Raw genomic sequence first — 17,081 nt, 5'->3', positions numbered from 1 at the left:
AAAGAGTGGAATGGCGAAACATGATTTATGATTTATAATGGGGACCTCATGTAACTGGGATAAGGCTTGTATGAGGATGATGATGACAAAATGTGACAAATAATGAGAATCCGAGAGAGATAGCTCTTAGCCGGTTTGAGCTGGTTTGGGCGTTTTCTATACGCCAAAAGGCTGGTTGGTCAAGACAATTTGACTCCCAAGGTCGAAATCAATTCGGTTATAATAATGGCCTCTTAAGACTTGACTAGTGGTCGTTGCATCCGCGCTTGCCCCGAGGGGTCATTTATGAAGGCTCATGGAAACGTGAAGCGGTTTAGGGTCATCTCAAACTCAAATGGATGATGGCCCTATCCCAACCTTTTTTGAATTCACAAAAAGTTTTAATAGATTCGGACACGACGAGCTTAAAAATATATTAAGAGGCCATATTAATGAACTAGAAATTAACAACCAGTTGCAATGTAATTCAAAGGGGCAATATACATAGATAGAAATTGTTTTAGGTTTCAAGCTTTGAATCGGACCATTTATAAGAAATCATTCTGAATTTCTTGTCCACGAGAACTCTACCCACAACACACTATTCCCATAAATTGGAAAATCTCCCCCTATATAATACTATGTAGGAGGATGAAATGTTCTCCATGCGCGACTGCAATGTTATGTAGATAAACGGGATAGAGTTTGTGTGGACAAAAGATCTGGACTCTATTTTATAACTGGTGTGGAGCCTTATTATTGATTTCACAGCCTATTGATTCAGTTAATCCCATCAATATGCACCAATACTTTGGGATATGGTTATAGGCCCATGATTGTGTAGCGTATGTATATCTATCAATATATCAGTTGCAATATTTTGAACCTTGTGAACAGATTTATTCAAGGGACCAACTATGAGATACTAATTAAAACCATTTAGGAGGGAGAGAGAGAAAAATGTAACTTATTACTATATATATTGTATGTTTTAATTACTGCTATTTCTTTAGAAACTTTTTAACAACCCATCAGATGCCACCATTAGTGGGACAAGCTTGCGCTAGTTTCTTAAGGTTGTCGATGATCATGACCAACTTGGTGTTAAGTCGATTCACAAAGCACTTGGGAAGCCAACCTGCTGGATCCAACTGGAAGCAAGAAAGAACCCAGAAAATAATTAAATGTATGGACCATATGGAGAGTAAGAGCCAACACAAACAATTCACAGTTGTTCAATTTACAAATAAACGAACAAAAAAAAAATACCTGAACCACGTAAGTTACCACACAAGAATCGTTTTCAAGCTTCTCTACAACCCATCCTGACTGAAGCAGCAGTCCTCGGATGGAATTATTTTGTTTTGGCTGCAACCCAGCAGCTATCTCTTTTGGCAGAGACGCAACAGCAACCACCTATACATATTATATGAACCCCATTAAAGCTGCTGTCGTAGTCTGAACTCTCAACTTACACTGCAGCCTAAGGAGTTGAAGAAATTAATTGACTGGAATTTAAGACTAAAAGGGTTCGTGTAAATTCTAGTTTTACATACCAGGGTTCCATCATCCATGGTCTCTCGTCGCTCATAGACGATGAATTCTCTGTTCTTAAATAGGGGTTTTGAGCAGTCTCCAAACCTTAGACGGATGATGCTCAGGTTTTCATCAAGATCTTTTATGTATTTGGCCTCCACCAGATCAGGGTCCCATTGCTGCAGCCTCAAAAAAAATAATGAAAAAAAAGAACAAAAAGGAATTGGTATTAATATAGTGTGATCTATAATACATGAAGATTGATGAGCCATTAGTTGCAGGAAAAAAAAAAAAACATAAAAAAAAAAGAAATATGTGAAGCTGTACATGATGAAGAGCCAGTTCTTGCAGGAGAGAGAGAGAGAGAGAGAGAAGAAGAAGAAGAAAAGTTATGGTTTTCCAGAAGTTGAGTCTTTCTAACAGATACCAGAAAGCAATGGTTTTTTTAATTTCCATTTTTATATAAAACAAATAACTGAAACAATTAAGTATTAAAAAAGAAAGTTGCCTTTTTATTAAGCAATGAAAAACTGGCCGGCCAAACCTTTTATGAACTCAATGAATCGGTGTGTTGTGGAGATCTTGTGAAATGATAAATCAAAACTTTAGATAAAAGTTTTGCATGCAATGAAAAGTAGAAACAATTCATTCACAACTTTATCATTGGGTCTTCTCAGGGCTGAAGCTAGAAAATATAAAGATATATCCAGCTAACCAGCTGCAAGGCAAGGGGAGACTGATGAATCTCACCTTTGCTGCATCGATGGCATTGGCTACAGTGATAAATTGTTGTGGAGAGACTGATCTGAGAAGCCAACGGCTACGAAAGATGTGAAGAGAACCAGAGCGCCGCTTTGATATCTCCACACCGTTGTCAAGTGCTAGAACCTTCCAGCCATCATTGCCGTTTCCCACCCTGTTTGAGACTGACGCTGATAGCAGCTCCTGAATGCAGCTCTCACTCGCGAAATAGACGTATCTCCTCAGTGAATCTTCACTAATGGACCTTCACAGACTCAAAAACACAATCAACCAAACAACCCACTTAAAATTAAAAGGAAAAGAGTTCTTTGGGTTGTCAAATGAAATTATACTTACCAGGATCTAGTGCAAGCTGCTGCTGCTGAACCAGTACTCATCTCTCTCAGCACATGGATTAATGCTGTTGGGTAGTCTCTTCTGTCTTCTCTCTGGGTATGGATGAATGGAGAAAGATATAGAGAAGAGAGAAAGGAGGAGGGACGGAATGCAATACAACTTTAAGATTAGTTTGATATGTGGGTTAGAAAGAGAAGGAAAGGAAGAATAATATTATGAGGTGGTTGTGGTTGTGGTGATTGACGCACATGAAGTGGCAGAAGAAGTTGTATGATTTGGAACTGCACGTGCCTTTCTCTCTCTCTCTCTCTACCCACATACACACACATTCGCGCATTCATATTAAAGAAAGATTCTTTCCTGGTAAAGGAGCAAAAGGGTTAAAGGATGGGGAAGCTCAAGCACATGGAGTGTTTGTTGGCATTGCAAGAGAGCGAAAGGCTAAAGAGGAAGGAAAGCTGAAATTTAACCAAAAGGGGGATTCCAATTCCCAACATATTTTTAAATGATTTCTATTTCTATGTATTATTACCTTCTCCATTGCCTGATGGGATTGTGGGTGGCAAGAATGTGAGAAGACCCTTCTCCTAGTACTGAGTGTGGTGGAGTGAGGAGGAGAACCCCCTGAGGCCTAATCACAGCACACGCAAAGCCAGCCAAGATGGGTCCCACCAAGAATGAAAATATCATGGTCCTCAAGCCTTTTATTCATCATCAATCCCCATCTCCACTTGATTAAAAAAATGTGTATGTGTATGGTTTATGATTCTCTTAATGAGGGAAAAGTACATTTCCATCTTGATAATGATGAAAAGAAAAATATGGGCATATACTTGAGACCATAGTGATATCTGCAGTCCTGCCTGGAACCTGTCCTGTTTCTTGGTTGTTGGATGTAGCGTATTGAAGGACAACCACTCAACCAGGTTTCTAATTTCTTGCAGAAACCAACATCATCCATCTACCACACCATGACCGTGCCGCATCCAAGATCAAGGCAACTCCTTGCTAAAAGTTGGAAAGTAACAATAAAATATAAGAGAAGATGTGAGTCGCCTGTTCAGGAATCTGAATACAGACGGTCAATGTATGTATGCTTGATGGATAAGGGTGATTCCAGTAGCACTTCTCCTTTATTAAATTGAAAATGGAAGGGGTAAACTTGAACTTGTTCAGAAAGCTGAATGCAACACCGTCAAGATTGCTTGATGTATAAGGGAGATATCAGTAGCAGTTTGCCCTTATTAAAATTCATCAAGACACAGAGGCACATGAAGGTAATAGGTTAATTCCTCAAAGGTGTGGTGAAACAGTAACCCAAAATCCATTGGTTAAAGATGTGTAATCAAACGTTTATAACGAGTCAAGGACCACACTTCCTCAAAAGCTATTAAAAGAGAACCAAAACAAATGATTAACAACGACATAAGAATACTTTCCATTGAGGATAATTTTTTAAGTCATCATTAGCTAAAGGAAATATTTAATTGAAAGTATTGCAGTAAAAGGTCTACGATAATAGATTTTCCTATCTCAGGAAGCCTTTTGCTTTGAGGCTTTCAACCGTATCTCGAATAGCATCTTCAATAGGTGTAAAGACCAGACCTAACTCGATCAATCTCTTTGCTGCATCTTTGCATCCCGTCATACCAGGTTGGGTTTCCTCGGTAAACCTGTTTATTTCATGCATTAGGACCTCTCATTCATTTGAAACCAGATAAAGGATTTAATCGAAAAGGAAAAACAGGATAATAGACGCAAGGTTAAAAATTGTTTAGGGCAATTAGCATCAATCAATGCCTTCAATGGAAAAGAAAGCCTAAAAGCAATATAAACCATAATGTTTCCTGAGAAAGAATAATAAAAACAATAAAGTATCCTAGTTGTTGGTTGTACCTTTCAGAAAGCATAAAGAAAGCAAAAGAAACGGAATTAATGATATCTTCAGTACCAAGTGACATCAGACCTACCAAAATGGACCATCAACTTTATATTCATGCTTGGGACCTTCAGTTTCCATAAGTGGAACCAAGAGTAATAACGTTATGGGAATAGCACAGAATAGCTAAAGTTAGGAATCAAGGTTCTAGGAACCACAAAATGCCAAAGCCAGAGCAAGTACCCAATCTTATCAATTTCAACTAACTTTGTCAAATTCTGAGACCTTTCTTATCAGAATTTGAGTTACAACCGAGAAAGAAAAGTAGGTTTGAGGCATATCGGCCTTACAAATTTAATCCTGCCAATAAATCTAAGAAACAATTCATGTGATTCAAAAATCGGTTATATGTTTAATCCCTTTCCCATATGTGTATCTGACAAAGACGGAAAGATCACCAAGCCCAGGACATATAGATAACATTTGAACTGAATGTATGACCAATAAGACTCCAAGAGTGTCCAAATCAAAAGACATAACCATGGGACACCAGAAATTGACCACTAAGGCTTAAAGGAATCTCTTTCTCCAGTAACCATATTAACTGGCATACAGAAATCAGTGGGACCAAACTGAAGACGAGCTTGAGGACAGTTGATGGACCACAATGATAATGTTTAGCTCTCAACAAATGTGGACACAATCTAATAATAGCAAAATGGCTCAATTTACTGAACCAAATAGACAATGGGCCTACAAAAAAGCAAGAATACTTGCATCTGACAGTTTTCCTAGAACTAGGACAATAAGAAGATAGATAAAACTCCAATAAGTGAAGCTGCAGAGCAGCCACCTTTGTGGGGCAATCCACCACATTAACATCCACAAAGAAGATAAGACCATAGCTAGGCAATATGAATCTTCAAAAGCTGAAGAGAAGAATTAATTGCATGTGCACCTGTACAACAGTTCTCAATTATTGATTATTCTGCCACTATCCTATTGCTCCCATTATCATGTCTTAACCACCCCACCCCCAAAACACAATACATGGAATAAGGAAAAGACAAAAACATTGAGGCATGATGCATAAATGTCATTCAAGGGATGCATCAATTTGATCATATCTTTGATTTTCTAGTACAGTAAGCGATGACAAGGCCAGTCAGTGGTCAGATCATTAAAAAATAAATTGTCTGAGGAAGAGACAACAAAGCCATTATTTCCTCTTCACTCCTTAGGAATGAAGTCCATCTGAAAGCCTATTAGTTAAAGTTACATTATACTCATTAGGTGCAGCCAAAGAAGGAAAGGTGTTATTCAAGTTCAAGATGCTATTTCTTTGTCATGTAACAGGTAAGGAGGCCTGATGCTCAAGTATCAAGCCAAAATGGTGAAGTGGTAGAGCCGCTAGAGTGGGGTATTATGGGGGTGCAGTGGGGTGTGGCGGGAGTGCAATAAGGCACACAGTATGGTGCTCAAGTGGTGCAGTGAGGGTTTCAGTACGTTGGGGTGCTAGGTGGAGTGTAGGGGGAGCACTACAGGTGCTGTGGGAATGGGGTGGATATTGATGTGGGGAGATACAATGAGAGTGTTGATGAGGGTTTGGGTGCCCCAGGGTGCTAGGTGGGGGGTGCAAGGGGGTGATGGGGATGATGTGGAGATGCAATAGGGTGGAGTGGGGTTGCTTTGGGAAAAGATAAGAAAGAGAAACAGTGGGTCAATCATTTAATATGTACATTGTAATATACATGCAGGGCAAGGTTTTTGAGGCCTAAACTTGTAAGCACCAGGCAACATTATATGTGGGCTTGATGCAAGTCAAAGCCAAGCAGGACCTGGATGTAAAACTTATCTATGGGCCCAGAAGTTTCCAGTCTGGAAGACCAGAAAAAGCAGGCCAGGTTGGATTTGATCATCACTAGTCTCTGCCCCCTTTCTATCATTGTTCATGTAGAGTCAGAATGAAAAGGCAAATCTATCTTCTTTACTATGCCAGTTAAATATTATGCTGAGTAATTTTAGAATTTACTAACACTGAAAGCTTCATGGGATCTGTTAAATGTTCAAACAAGTTAATTAAACATATAACGAGCTTTAGAAGTCCAACCAAGAGAATAGACTATTTTGAACAATTGGACCAGTTAACCAGGCAGATAAACTATGGGAGAACCTAGTTGTATTCTATTGTGTATATTAGGCATGGACTCTTGACACTGACACTTGATCTCATAAAATGGAAGTCAAGATCTATTTTCTGCAGCCTCCAGGAACACTATACTAGATTGTAACAAGCCATGGGGACACTAGACTAGACTCTTGATGGATCAGATAATGATCCAGATGTGGTTGATTTTATTTTTTTTATTTGTGTTGTTGAAATCCTTTTCAACACCAGCCAGATATGAACTTCAATAACATGTCTCTTTGTAAGAGTTGAGAGAACACTCTCACCTCATGTGTGCCCTCTTTGTCTTTAGAGTGGAGAGAACACTAACCATCTCCTTCCATCATGCCACTTTGAAGCCATTTCCTTTCCATCTTTGGTGGAGAATGGAAAGCACCATTGAATGCCTTAGACCTATTCTCCACCAACATGCTGCTACACCACACAAAAAGACAAAAAAAAATCTTATGGCATTGTACAAGGGATGCAATTTTATGGGGAATGTGGGGAGAAAAGAATGCCAGGATTCGTGGAGAGAGCATTAACCATCTCCTTCCATCATGTTCATGCCACTTTGAATCCATTTCCTTTCCATCTTTGGTGGAGAATGGAAAACACCATTGAATGCCTTAGACCTATGTTTCACCAACATGCTGCTACACCACACAAAAGGACAAAAAAAAATCTTATGTCATTGTAAAAGGGCTGCAATTTTATGGGAAATATAGGAAGAAAGGAATGCTAGGATTAGTGAAGACAAAGAATTGGACGCCAACTAGTTCATTGACCTTTCAAAAGTGAGAATAGCCCATTGGGCATTAGCATTTGAGGAATTTAAAGGTGTTTCCACCGATGAGCTTTTGAGAAGTTGGCAGATAGTGGCAGCTCACCAGCCTAGAATCCATGACAGACTAGAGGAATGGAAAACACCTAACGAGGGGAAGATAATATTAAATTTTGACGGCTGCAGTCTTGGTAATCCAGGGGCATCTGGCATTTGAGGCTTTATAAGAGATCATGGAGGTAACACTTTTCTCAGCTATTCAGGACCAATAGGGCACGAAAATTCTTTGAAGGCTGAGATTCTGGCAGTAAGAGAAGGATTAAAGCTAATGTCTCTCAAGGGTAGACAAGTTATCATTGAAGAGGATTGCAAAGTTCTTCTAAGTTGGATGTAGCAAGAAGACATTACTAGAGATACAGACCCTTAACTAGACAAGTGCAGAAACTAATTCACAAAATAAAGAGCGCATTCAGATGGGTCCATAAGTCTGAAAATGCTTTCTCTGGTTCTCTTGCCAAGTAGGGAGTAAAAAGAGAACATTTTGTATGGAGAAAACCTATGCGGTGGATCTTGTTGTAAACTCCTTTGTGAGACTATTTGATATTTTGTACCAACACATTGTATATCCTGTACTTATCCATGCTACCCAGCTCTTGGGAGTTTTTCAGATGAACAATTGCATGCTGTTACTTATCAATAAATAAATAAATTGGATTACAGATCTAGAAATCTGATTAAGATCAGATTTGATGGTGCTACTATGTACACTAAGATGTGCACACATAACAAACATGTAATTATTAGTAAATAGGTTCAAATAGTGTTTCTAACAAAAAAAAAGTACAAGTTCAAGTGATGTGGGAGCTAAAATTGATTAAAAAAGTCATGGAAGTGATTGTACAGTTAAGTTTCAATCTTCCAGAAATTTGCTATTCTTAGTAAAATGTGAAAATTACTATAAATAAGTTTTTGTTTTTTTATTTATAGTAAAATTACAATTATTTTCAGTAATATTGGTTTGATTTAGATTAAGTTAATGGTTCTTACTTGCTTTAAAGAGTTTCTGTGAGATGAAAATTTCTGGGCTGTCAAGTAATCCTTTCCTTGATCATTTATTTGAGTTTATTTAGGAAAAATTAGGTCTAGCCCTCATGGAGCTCTATAGACATATCTTAAGAGTTTACTTAAGAGATGGAATGAATATGAATTTGATTTGAAGTTCTGTATTCTTGTATCTTTCAAGGTGCACTATCCTCAATCTCTGTCTCTATTTCCCTCTCATTTTTTGTTCTGTGACAATGAACACCATGTGCTTCTCTCTGCTGTACCTAATGGCTTATATGGCTATTCCAAGTTGCACCTTCTGCTGCTAAAGGTTGCACTTATAACTAGTTTCCAGTTCTACCTAAACACCTTTAAAACTTCAGCTTTCTCATTCTAAACTACATCCACCAATCTCTTCCCTAGACATATTATAACCATTCTAAGCTAACTCTCAAGCATTAACTAGAGTAGCCTATTTTCATTTATAATCTACATATTTCATCATTTCTCTTTCTTTAGTAACCATGTGTGTGTATCTGTGTTTTGATCAGTACTTTCTTTACTAACCATGTTTTTTTGGTAGTAGATAAAAATAAAATTTTGTTGAAGAGAGAGGAAAGCAAGAGAGTACAACAGATTACAATATAAGAAAAAGAAAAAAATAAAAGGTGATGACAAATCACCAACATAGTAAAGACAGATTACTTCATTTTTACATCAAAACAGAACAAGCTACCCCTAGACCCTGCCCCATCCAACTGTTTCCCAAAAGTTTGTCTCGAAGGAGCTTCTTGAATCTTCTCTGAATTCTGGTTAAATTAGAACCCAATCCATTAGTCTTGAACCAATCCACGCACAAGTCTTCATCCTATTACATGCTTTTCCTTCAAAAATCCTTTTATTCCTCTCTTTCCATATTTCACTTGGTGAACCCAGCTCCAAAAAATTTTACCAACCATATTCGCCCCACTAAAACTGCTCCTAAGCACTTGGTGAACCCAGCTGGGACGAACATCGGGTGATGGCCTTGTAAGAGACCTATATTAGACTGCTCCAAAGTCCCAAGCAATCTTGTCACGGTCTCTAATGCCCTTCATTATTTGACAACAAGTTTGATACATAAACATAAGCAATTTTCATGTATCAATCATTAATTAACAATTTGCAACAGCATATTGGTGAGAGTCTATCATGTTAATACTATATAAGATCCATCATCCATACAATAAATTAAAAGAGCCACTAAAGATAGTTTTTACTTTTTAAGGAGCACATGCCATGTACCTGTGAATGGGAAAGTCAGGATAGATTTTGGAGATGGTTTCAGCAAAATCACGAAACTGATAGATTCCATTGGTGCACAGGTACCTTCCTGAAGAAGATGGGTTCTCAAAGAGTAGAACCTGTGCATTGGCCACGTCCTTCACATGTACTGCACCCAACCAGTGGTACTCCTGTGTTTCTTTTGATCCTTGCAAAAGCTGTTGCAATACAGCACAACTTGCATTCAAACTAGATTGTAGAAGTGGTCCCAAACATGTGGCTGGATGGATTGCCACCACGTCCATCCCATGCCTCTTTGCATAGTCCCAGGCTTCTTTCTCCGCCAATGTCTTTGACACCGGATACCATTTCTGTAATTCAAAACGGATCCCTACATTTTGAATTCAGTTCATTGCTAGGTACTATACAATCGCAATAAAAAATCATATTTGGGGTCTTAACATATCAAGTAAATATATCACTTTGTTCTAGGTTTATGTCCTTTTCACAAAACAATACAATGATTAGATGGTTAAAGATCATACATCTTTGCAGTTACAATATTTCCACTTTCAAAAAGAGGAAAAGCTTGCTTGGGGAATAATCCCTGTCATGATATGTTGGAATATATTAGAGAGAATATAGGGGCAACCATGTTTTTCTAGGAAACGAAAGGCATGCCATATGTTTTTTATTCAATTATGCTTCAACTTTCAAGTAATTAGAAGGATATAAGTCCATTGGCTTTTTCATTTAGTAAAGATATCATACTTCTTGGCAATGACTTGTCTTTTTTTTTTCCTTTATTTTTTTTTTGAGAGAGAGAAAGTGGTAGACTTCTTCTAGCTATAACTTCTTATGATACCAAGATACTTGTAGTCATGTACATGCATAGCATACCAGTGTCAGATATCATACTAGATATTGCATGGATACTTTTAGATACAATTTATATCATTACACTTCAAAAATATGTAAAATGGTATGTTTTAAAAAATAATACCATAAAAAGATTTGCACATGTAAGAAACTTAATTATATTTGGCAAGATACAAGTCTTGAAAATGGCATTTAGCTTCACAAACTAGATAGAAACACATGACACAAAACATATTAAATGGGATACCCATATTGTGTCCAGGATGCTAGGAAATGGAGAGTCATATCTCCATTCCCTGTATCTGTCTGTGTCCATATCCGTATCTCGGCATCATAGAAAGCTACCATGCACCTTTTTCTTTAAATTTTTTTATCAGAAAAAGGAGAATTTTATTTAATTAAGATAAACAGTTACATGATTTGAGCAAATACAAAGCAGACATTGTACCACAGAGGGTTACAATAAAGCCCGAAACAGCTGCTGCTTATGAACTCCTGTTTGGCTAATGAATCATCCATCCCATTTGCAGTTCTCCTGATCCATGTGAACGAGGCATTGAGTTCCCTTGCTAGGCTTTCAATCTCCCTAAAAGGATGTCTATAAATCCAAGGCGCATTACCCCTTGAATTGGTCCATGATATCACCATTTTTGAGTCCCCTTCCACCTCCAAGTTCTTAAGATCTGTTTGCTTGGCAAGTTTTAACCCCTGTAGCAGAGCCAAAAGTTCAGCCTTTAAAGAATCACCTTCCCCTAAAGGTCCTGAATACATAGCTAATACTTTGCTTTAGGAGTCTCTGATCACACCGCCAGTTCTTTTAATTTTTGTTTTGTTTTTCTTTTCTGCACAACTATTTTCTTAATTTGATTGCCTCCTTAATCTTCTCAATAGAATAAAACTCTCCAACCCCCATCCCACCCAAAAAAAGAACAAAGAAAAGTAAATAATGATTAATCAAAGAGTGGCTTAAGACAATTAGTAGTGTCCTGCTTTCTTGAGGACTATTTTTCCTAACCTGCTTGGTAGTTTGCATTTGATAGCAATCATGCATACCTTTCCCAAACAAATTAAAGCAAAAGTTATGGGTGAGCTAATATATTTTATCTAATTGTAATTAGTCAAAATGAACATGATAAGTATAGAAGGAGATTCGGCTTACTGTTCAAGTTCAATATTGGAAATTAGAAGCTGTAAGTTGAAAATCCTTCACATGAGGAGGTGCTTGTGCCTCTAATAACTAGACTCGTTTCAGATGTGACTTATGAAATTAAATCAACAGAGAAGCATCAGCAACGTGAATGATCCCGCGTTATTCAAAATCATAACAGACAGTGTTAGTATAGATCATCGTTTTATAGCCAACTGGATCGAATTATTCTGCCACATTACAGCCAGGATTCTGTAAAAACAAGAAAGCAATCAAGGCATTGGATTTGGGTTCTTCTAAAATGCGCATATGGCTGCAATTATGGATGTAGATAGCCCTCTGGCTTTAGATTTCAATCCAGTGCATTCATCACTTCCATTATATTCCACTAAAAAGAATTGAGAGAGAGAGCGAGAGAGAGAGAGAGACCTGGCGAGACTTGCAGTAATCGAGGTCGGTCCAGGAGGACTCGTCGAAGGGCTTGGTGCTGGGCCAGGAGGGATTAGGGACGATGGCGGAGATGGACGACGTGATGACCACTCGCCTCACCTTGAACTTCCTAGACGCCTCCAGAACGTTGAGGGTTCCCTGTACGGCCGGGCGCAGCAGCTCCAGCTCAGGGTTCTTGGGGTCCTCTAGGGTGCATGGTGAAGCCACATGGAAAACACCAGAGCAACCATCGACGGCCCTGGAAACAGCGTCAGCGTCGAGGATGTCGGCCTCGTAGATAGAAAGGCGGCCGTCGGTGGTGGCGCCGCCTGGGAAGGAACGGAGGTGGGAGTCATCAGAGCCCGGGAAAATTGAGGCGTGGATGGCATAGCCTTTGTCGAGTAGGGTCCGGACCAACCAGGAACCGATGAACCCATTGGCTCCTGTGACGCACACCACCTCCTTTGCCGCTGCTACTGATGCAGCCATTGTTGCTTATTCAATCTAGGATTAGAAACTGGGGAGAGATGTCAAGTCAATATCCTCTGTAACAATATTTCAAGAAATTGAGATAAGATTAATGCAAGGGATTTTGATTCTAAATTGTGATTAATCGAAATTATATATCGGACGAAATCTATCGTAATCGGATCGGGACTCTTCAAAAGTAAACTGTACGTCCAAATTAATTAATCTTTGTATGGGAGCCAAGTATGGCTGGTATCATGAAGTGGTGCCAAACGGTGGGGAAACAAACGGATAGGATCCAAATGGAGATTCTGGATCTCCTGCCCACGTCTACTGACAATATACTATCTACGAACATCTCTCCCGGCATAATATTATAAACGAGGATGAAATGTTTTGTGAGTGCAATATTATGTGAGCAGAATTTGTGTAGACAGTCTAGATTTTCAACTGGACATAAAACACAGAGAACTTTGACTGTTTGGCGTATGATACTTTATCATTCAGACTGCGTGAATTACAGGTACAGTTCAATTCAAACATTATTTTTATTCGAATTTACATTCAATGCTATATATCCCAACCGTGTATTGAGAACATCTTTCAATAAATAATAAATACGGAGATATTCCATCTACATGGCCGCATGGAGCGCTAATGTGATCTTGTTTTGTTCTCCCTTATTTCTCGTTAATTGACTTGAACATACCTGAGTTTTGTGAAAGGGATTAAATATACGTTGTGATTGACCATTTGAACCCATTCTATCAGAAAACGTCAAAAATCATAAATACGAGTTTATGTTACCTATTCAATTTTTTGGAAAACCCCATTTTATCCTTTTATGTCCTATTAATAACCAACATGTCTACAAACCGATTTGGATTGGAAAAAAGATAGAGATCCTATATGTTGTGTTTTTGGATATTATCTTATCATTATGGAAAATATTTCTAGATTGAGCTTTGGCTTTTAGAGAATTATTTGGTTTAAAATTAAAAAAACATTGCAAAAAAATTATTGATAAGATATATGATTGAGAACATTTCGGAATTTTATAGAAAAAAGTATAATGATTTTTTAAGTAAATTACTGTAGAATTGTTGTACCATTTAAAACTGCAAGCATGGTATGAGAGTTTTATGTCCGTATGAGTTAGATGAATGCATTCTTCTTAAATCTCGACATGACAAGACTAAGAACAATGGATGAAATTTTTTTGCATGATCATACAAGGTATAGAGAAATATGTTCGTCACTGTTTTAATTATTTAATCAAGTTGTGTTTACATATAGATAACATTTTCTCTTATTCCCCGTTAGTATTCTGTACTTTGGCCCTAGTGCCACTTTAGTATCCAAACTTTAAAATGCGATAATTCAGTACCCGAACTTTTAAATTGTGATAGTCCAGTATTCACCGGTAACTTATTGTTAACCAACCGTTAAGTAATATTTAAAAAAGACACAAATGCCCTTCAAGTGTCATCTAATTTTCTTTACCAACCATCCAAATGTAAACAAAAAATTAACAGTCCTAAATCCTTTCATCTTCCATTCAAGAAAATTAGATGACAAAAAATTAACACCCCAATTTTCTTGAATGGAAGAGACAAGGATTTGAAACTGTTAACTTTTTGTCAACATTTGAATGGTTGATAAAGAAAATTAGATGACACTCGAAGGGCATTTGTGCCTTTTTCAAATGCTACTTAACGGCTGGTTAACAGTAAGTTAACAGCAGGTACTGGACTGTCACGCCCAAAATACATGGTACTAATTGGAAAATTTCCTATTTTTTTATTGTCGTATGAAAAGTCAAGATGGTGTAATCATTTCTTGTGGAAAGATCAGTTTAAGTTTTTCCTTTGCAAAGTTGGTGTTTGTAGAGTATTTTTGTCAAATATGGGAAATGCTTTTGGGTCTAAAGAACTTATAAGATAATTTTGCGTAAAAAGAAAATAGTTGTGCATTATATCAACTTGTTACCTAATTACTAATTTGTCATGTACTTTTACTCTAGAAAAAAGGTGGGTGATTTCAAGAGGAAGTCAAGTAGGAAGCAATGAACCCTCGAAGAAACTTTAGAACATATTGAGAAAGTAGTGAAAATTGAGAAGGATGAATTAAATAGGATGCATGAGCTCATTTTAATTGTAATAAAAAATGAATGCATCAAAGATGAGTATTAATGGGCCAAATTTATGTATTGGTGGAAGATGATGGGTTATCTAGGCTTTCCTTTGTTTTTCAGTTTCTATTGTTAACTTATTACTTGAATTCATCAATTTTGAACTCAAAAAACAAACCACTGAAGGATAGATATTTGGGCTTACGTGACTTCTTTTTTTACCAAAACCTGAGTAAGTGGTTGGGTTTTTCTCTGACGCCACACCTAAGCATCAATGAAGGGTTTGGAGGAGACGAAGGGGTCTCCTCTCACTTACCTATTATGCCATTGCATTCCGATGGTTATCTATATGTCATGGATCCCTTCAGACGGTCTCATGGAGGAAGTACTCATGAACAAGAGTTTTCTTTGGTGTCTTCTCTTTCTTCTATCTTTCTCTTTTTCTCTATTTTTGTTTTCTATAATTCTCAGTATCTACAAACTTCATCCTTGCCATTTTTCTTCATTCATTAATACGTTTTTATAGTTGTAGATCCATAGTTTCAGAACATGTATTTTATTTATTTGACTATTGTTCTTTTTTCCTTCAATCCACCTCCCCCCTCTTTCTTCTCTAGTATGTATAGGTGCGGGACAAAGAGGGTAAAAATGAATAGAAAAAAAAGGAAAATGGCAGGAAGAAAGGTTGAAACTTATTAAAACTTATTAATTCAAATAAGACAGGGCGAGGCCGAGCTACAAGGACGAAGCCGCGCTTCAAGGCATGTGATCAAGAAAGAAGTTAGAGGCCCAAGGAGTTATCCCCAGATAAGTACTCCGACGCTCAAGTTAGTAAGAGGTGGTGGTTGGTTGGGCCGAGCTATGAGGATGCTAGTCCAAGCTAAGTAGCAGTACTGGTCTCAGAAGTTGGATCCCTTACCTCGAACATGGAGTGCATTTTTATAGCCAAAGATCCGTGTCCTGGTCGGATTGGGCTTCGAGGTTGTTGAGGTGAGGTTAGCCATCGAGGTACTCAGCATAGAGTCCCATTCCCCAGCGGAGTCAGCTTTCCTTACTCCCCCTTATCTGTAGTTGTGCTCATCCGCATGACATTTAGTTGATGTGGTTGGAAGGATAAGACAAGGGGCCACAGTAATAGTATAGCTCAATCGAGCTAGGTCGACATGGTCGAGCTAGGGTGACGTGGCAGGGCGATAGCTGGGCGGCCACGTGTCTCATAGGACCAGTTCAGCCATAACCCAAACACCACTCCCCCAGTTCTGAAGTCGAGGGATGAAGTAGTCCAATTTGTTCTTTGACTGAAGAACTTCAAGTTGATGTCTAGATAGGCGTCTGGCCCTCTTGGTGTTTCTCGGTGACTGTCACAATCTTGAGAACCGGGCAATATGGGGAATGGCCAAGGAATCTTCCCATTGTCGATTGCAAAACTCTAAAAGCTCTGACTCCGGAATCTGAACCACTCCCCCAGTCCTGCAACTAAGGATGGGGAGTGCCTAGCCCCAAGTGTTGCGCAGTGGCATAGCTTGGCAGAGAGCCAAGGTGTCGAACTGAGCTTCTGAGTCCGTCTTGGTAGGGCCAAGGAAGGGTTGTGATTCCAAGTGGAAGTCGAGCATTGGTGCCGTGGTGATTCTCGGCCATAGTGCATCGAGCTCCGAAATTGAGGTTGTGATGTTCGGCCATTGGGCGCAGAGCTACGGAGATGGGTTACTTTGGGGTTGTCGAGCTGTGAAACTGAGGTCATTGCGATTCGTCTACGCCATGTCAGTCATTGCTGAGGAGTCTTCCGCTCGTCGGCTGCAGAACTTAAATGAGAACTGAATTTTCGGTTCCCAAACCACTCCCCCAATTCTGTTGTCGAGGAGGGGGGTGCTCGACCAAACTACTGTACAGCCTTGTAGCCTTAAGCGACCTTGCCTAGGACTTGAGTGGCCTAGCCGAGGCGAAGGTTGGACCGGTACTGTGGGTCTTTGCGTCGATGTTTGGACCGATACTGTAGTCGAACCAACACAATTAATAGGCATAACCGCTACCTGTAGAGGATGTCATTTTGGTTTCCAAGGCTTCCCGTCGTACGCTATTAGTCGCGTCGATTGGTCTTCTGAGGCATTTTTTAGAGGTGCTTCATCTGCATCGTTGATGTCTCCTCAGTCTGTGCCCCTAAAGATTATAAAAGGGAAGACGTGGGGAACCCCCTATCCTTAGTATTGCTTGCAAGAAGGTGTTTGGCACTCATTGCTCGGGAGGTTGTTCGGCATATAGCTCAGCAACTAGCACGAA

The 17,081-nt window shown here is 38.8% G+C and overlaps 2 protein-coding genes across 2 annotated transcripts; both read right to left on the bottom strand.

Moving 5' to 3' along the window:
• Positions 1-877: 877 nt before the first annotated feature.
• On the bottom strand, positions 878-3,159 carry LOC148853036 (Polyketide cyclase/dehydrase and lipid transport superfamily protein). Its single transcript, XM_088945440.1, has 5 exons — positions 2,614-3,159; positions 2,266-2,521; positions 1,536-1,694; positions 1,249-1,395; positions 878-1,130 (listed from the first exon to the last, which is right to left on the bottom strand). The coding sequence occupies exons 1-5, from the start codon at positions 2,652-2,654 to the stop codon at positions 1,011-1,013; spliced, it is 723 nt and encodes a 240-aa protein (XP_088801566.1). The 5' UTR covers positions 2,655-3,159; the 3' UTR covers positions 878-1,010.
• A 756-nt stretch (positions 3,160-3,915) lies between these two features.
• Positions 3,916-13,023, bottom strand: LOC148853035 (NAD(P)-binding Rossmann-fold superfamily protein). Its single transcript, XM_088945439.1, has 3 exons — positions 12,206-13,023; positions 9,772-10,121; positions 3,916-4,286 (listed from the first exon to the last, which is right to left on the bottom strand). Exons 1-3 carry the CDS (start codon positions 12,692-12,694, stop codon positions 4,142-4,144), a joined length of 984 nt encoding a protein of 327 aa, XP_088801565.1. The 5' UTR covers positions 12,695-13,023; the 3' UTR covers positions 3,916-4,141.
• Between the last annotated feature and the right edge of the window lie 4,058 nt (positions 13,024-17,081).

This window comes from Nelumbo lutea, chromosome 5 (assembly GCF_056320005.1).
Source record: "Nelumbo lutea isolate HS-2025 chromosome 5, American lotus-T2T, whole genome shotgun sequence".
Taxonomy (NCBI): domain Eukaryota; kingdom Viridiplantae; phylum Streptophyta; class Magnoliopsida; order Proteales; family Nelumbonaceae; genus Nelumbo; species Nelumbo lutea.
This window is presented reverse-complemented; position numbering and strand designations above follow the sequence as displayed.

Bases quoted from the DNA above. Each gene is read 5' to 3' on its own strand.
- LOC148853035 (XM_088945439.1), bottom strand. From the start codon at position 12,694: ATGGCTGCATCAGTAGCAGCGGCAAAGGAGGTGGTGTGCGTCACAGGA. The intron at 10,122-12,205 runs GTCTCTCTCTCT...TTTGAATTACAG, and splicing joins ATTACTGCAAGTCTCGCCAG to AAATGGTATCCGGTGTCAAA. The intron at 4,287-9,771 runs GTACATGGCATG...TGAAATAAACAG, and splicing joins CCTGACTTTCCCATTCACAG to GTTTACCGAGGAAACCCAAC.
- LOC148853036 (XM_088945440.1), bottom strand. From the start codon at position 2,654: ATGAGTACTGGTTCAGCAGCAGCAGCTTGCACTAGATCCTG. The intron at 2,522-2,613 runs GTAAGTATAATT...GAGTCTGTGAAG, and splicing joins GCAGCTTGCACTAGATCCTG to GTCCATTAGTGAAGATTCAC. The intron at 1,396-1,535 runs GTATGTAAAACT...TAATATGTATAG, and splicing joins CCATGGATGATGGAACCCTG to GTGGTTGCTGTTGCGTCTCT.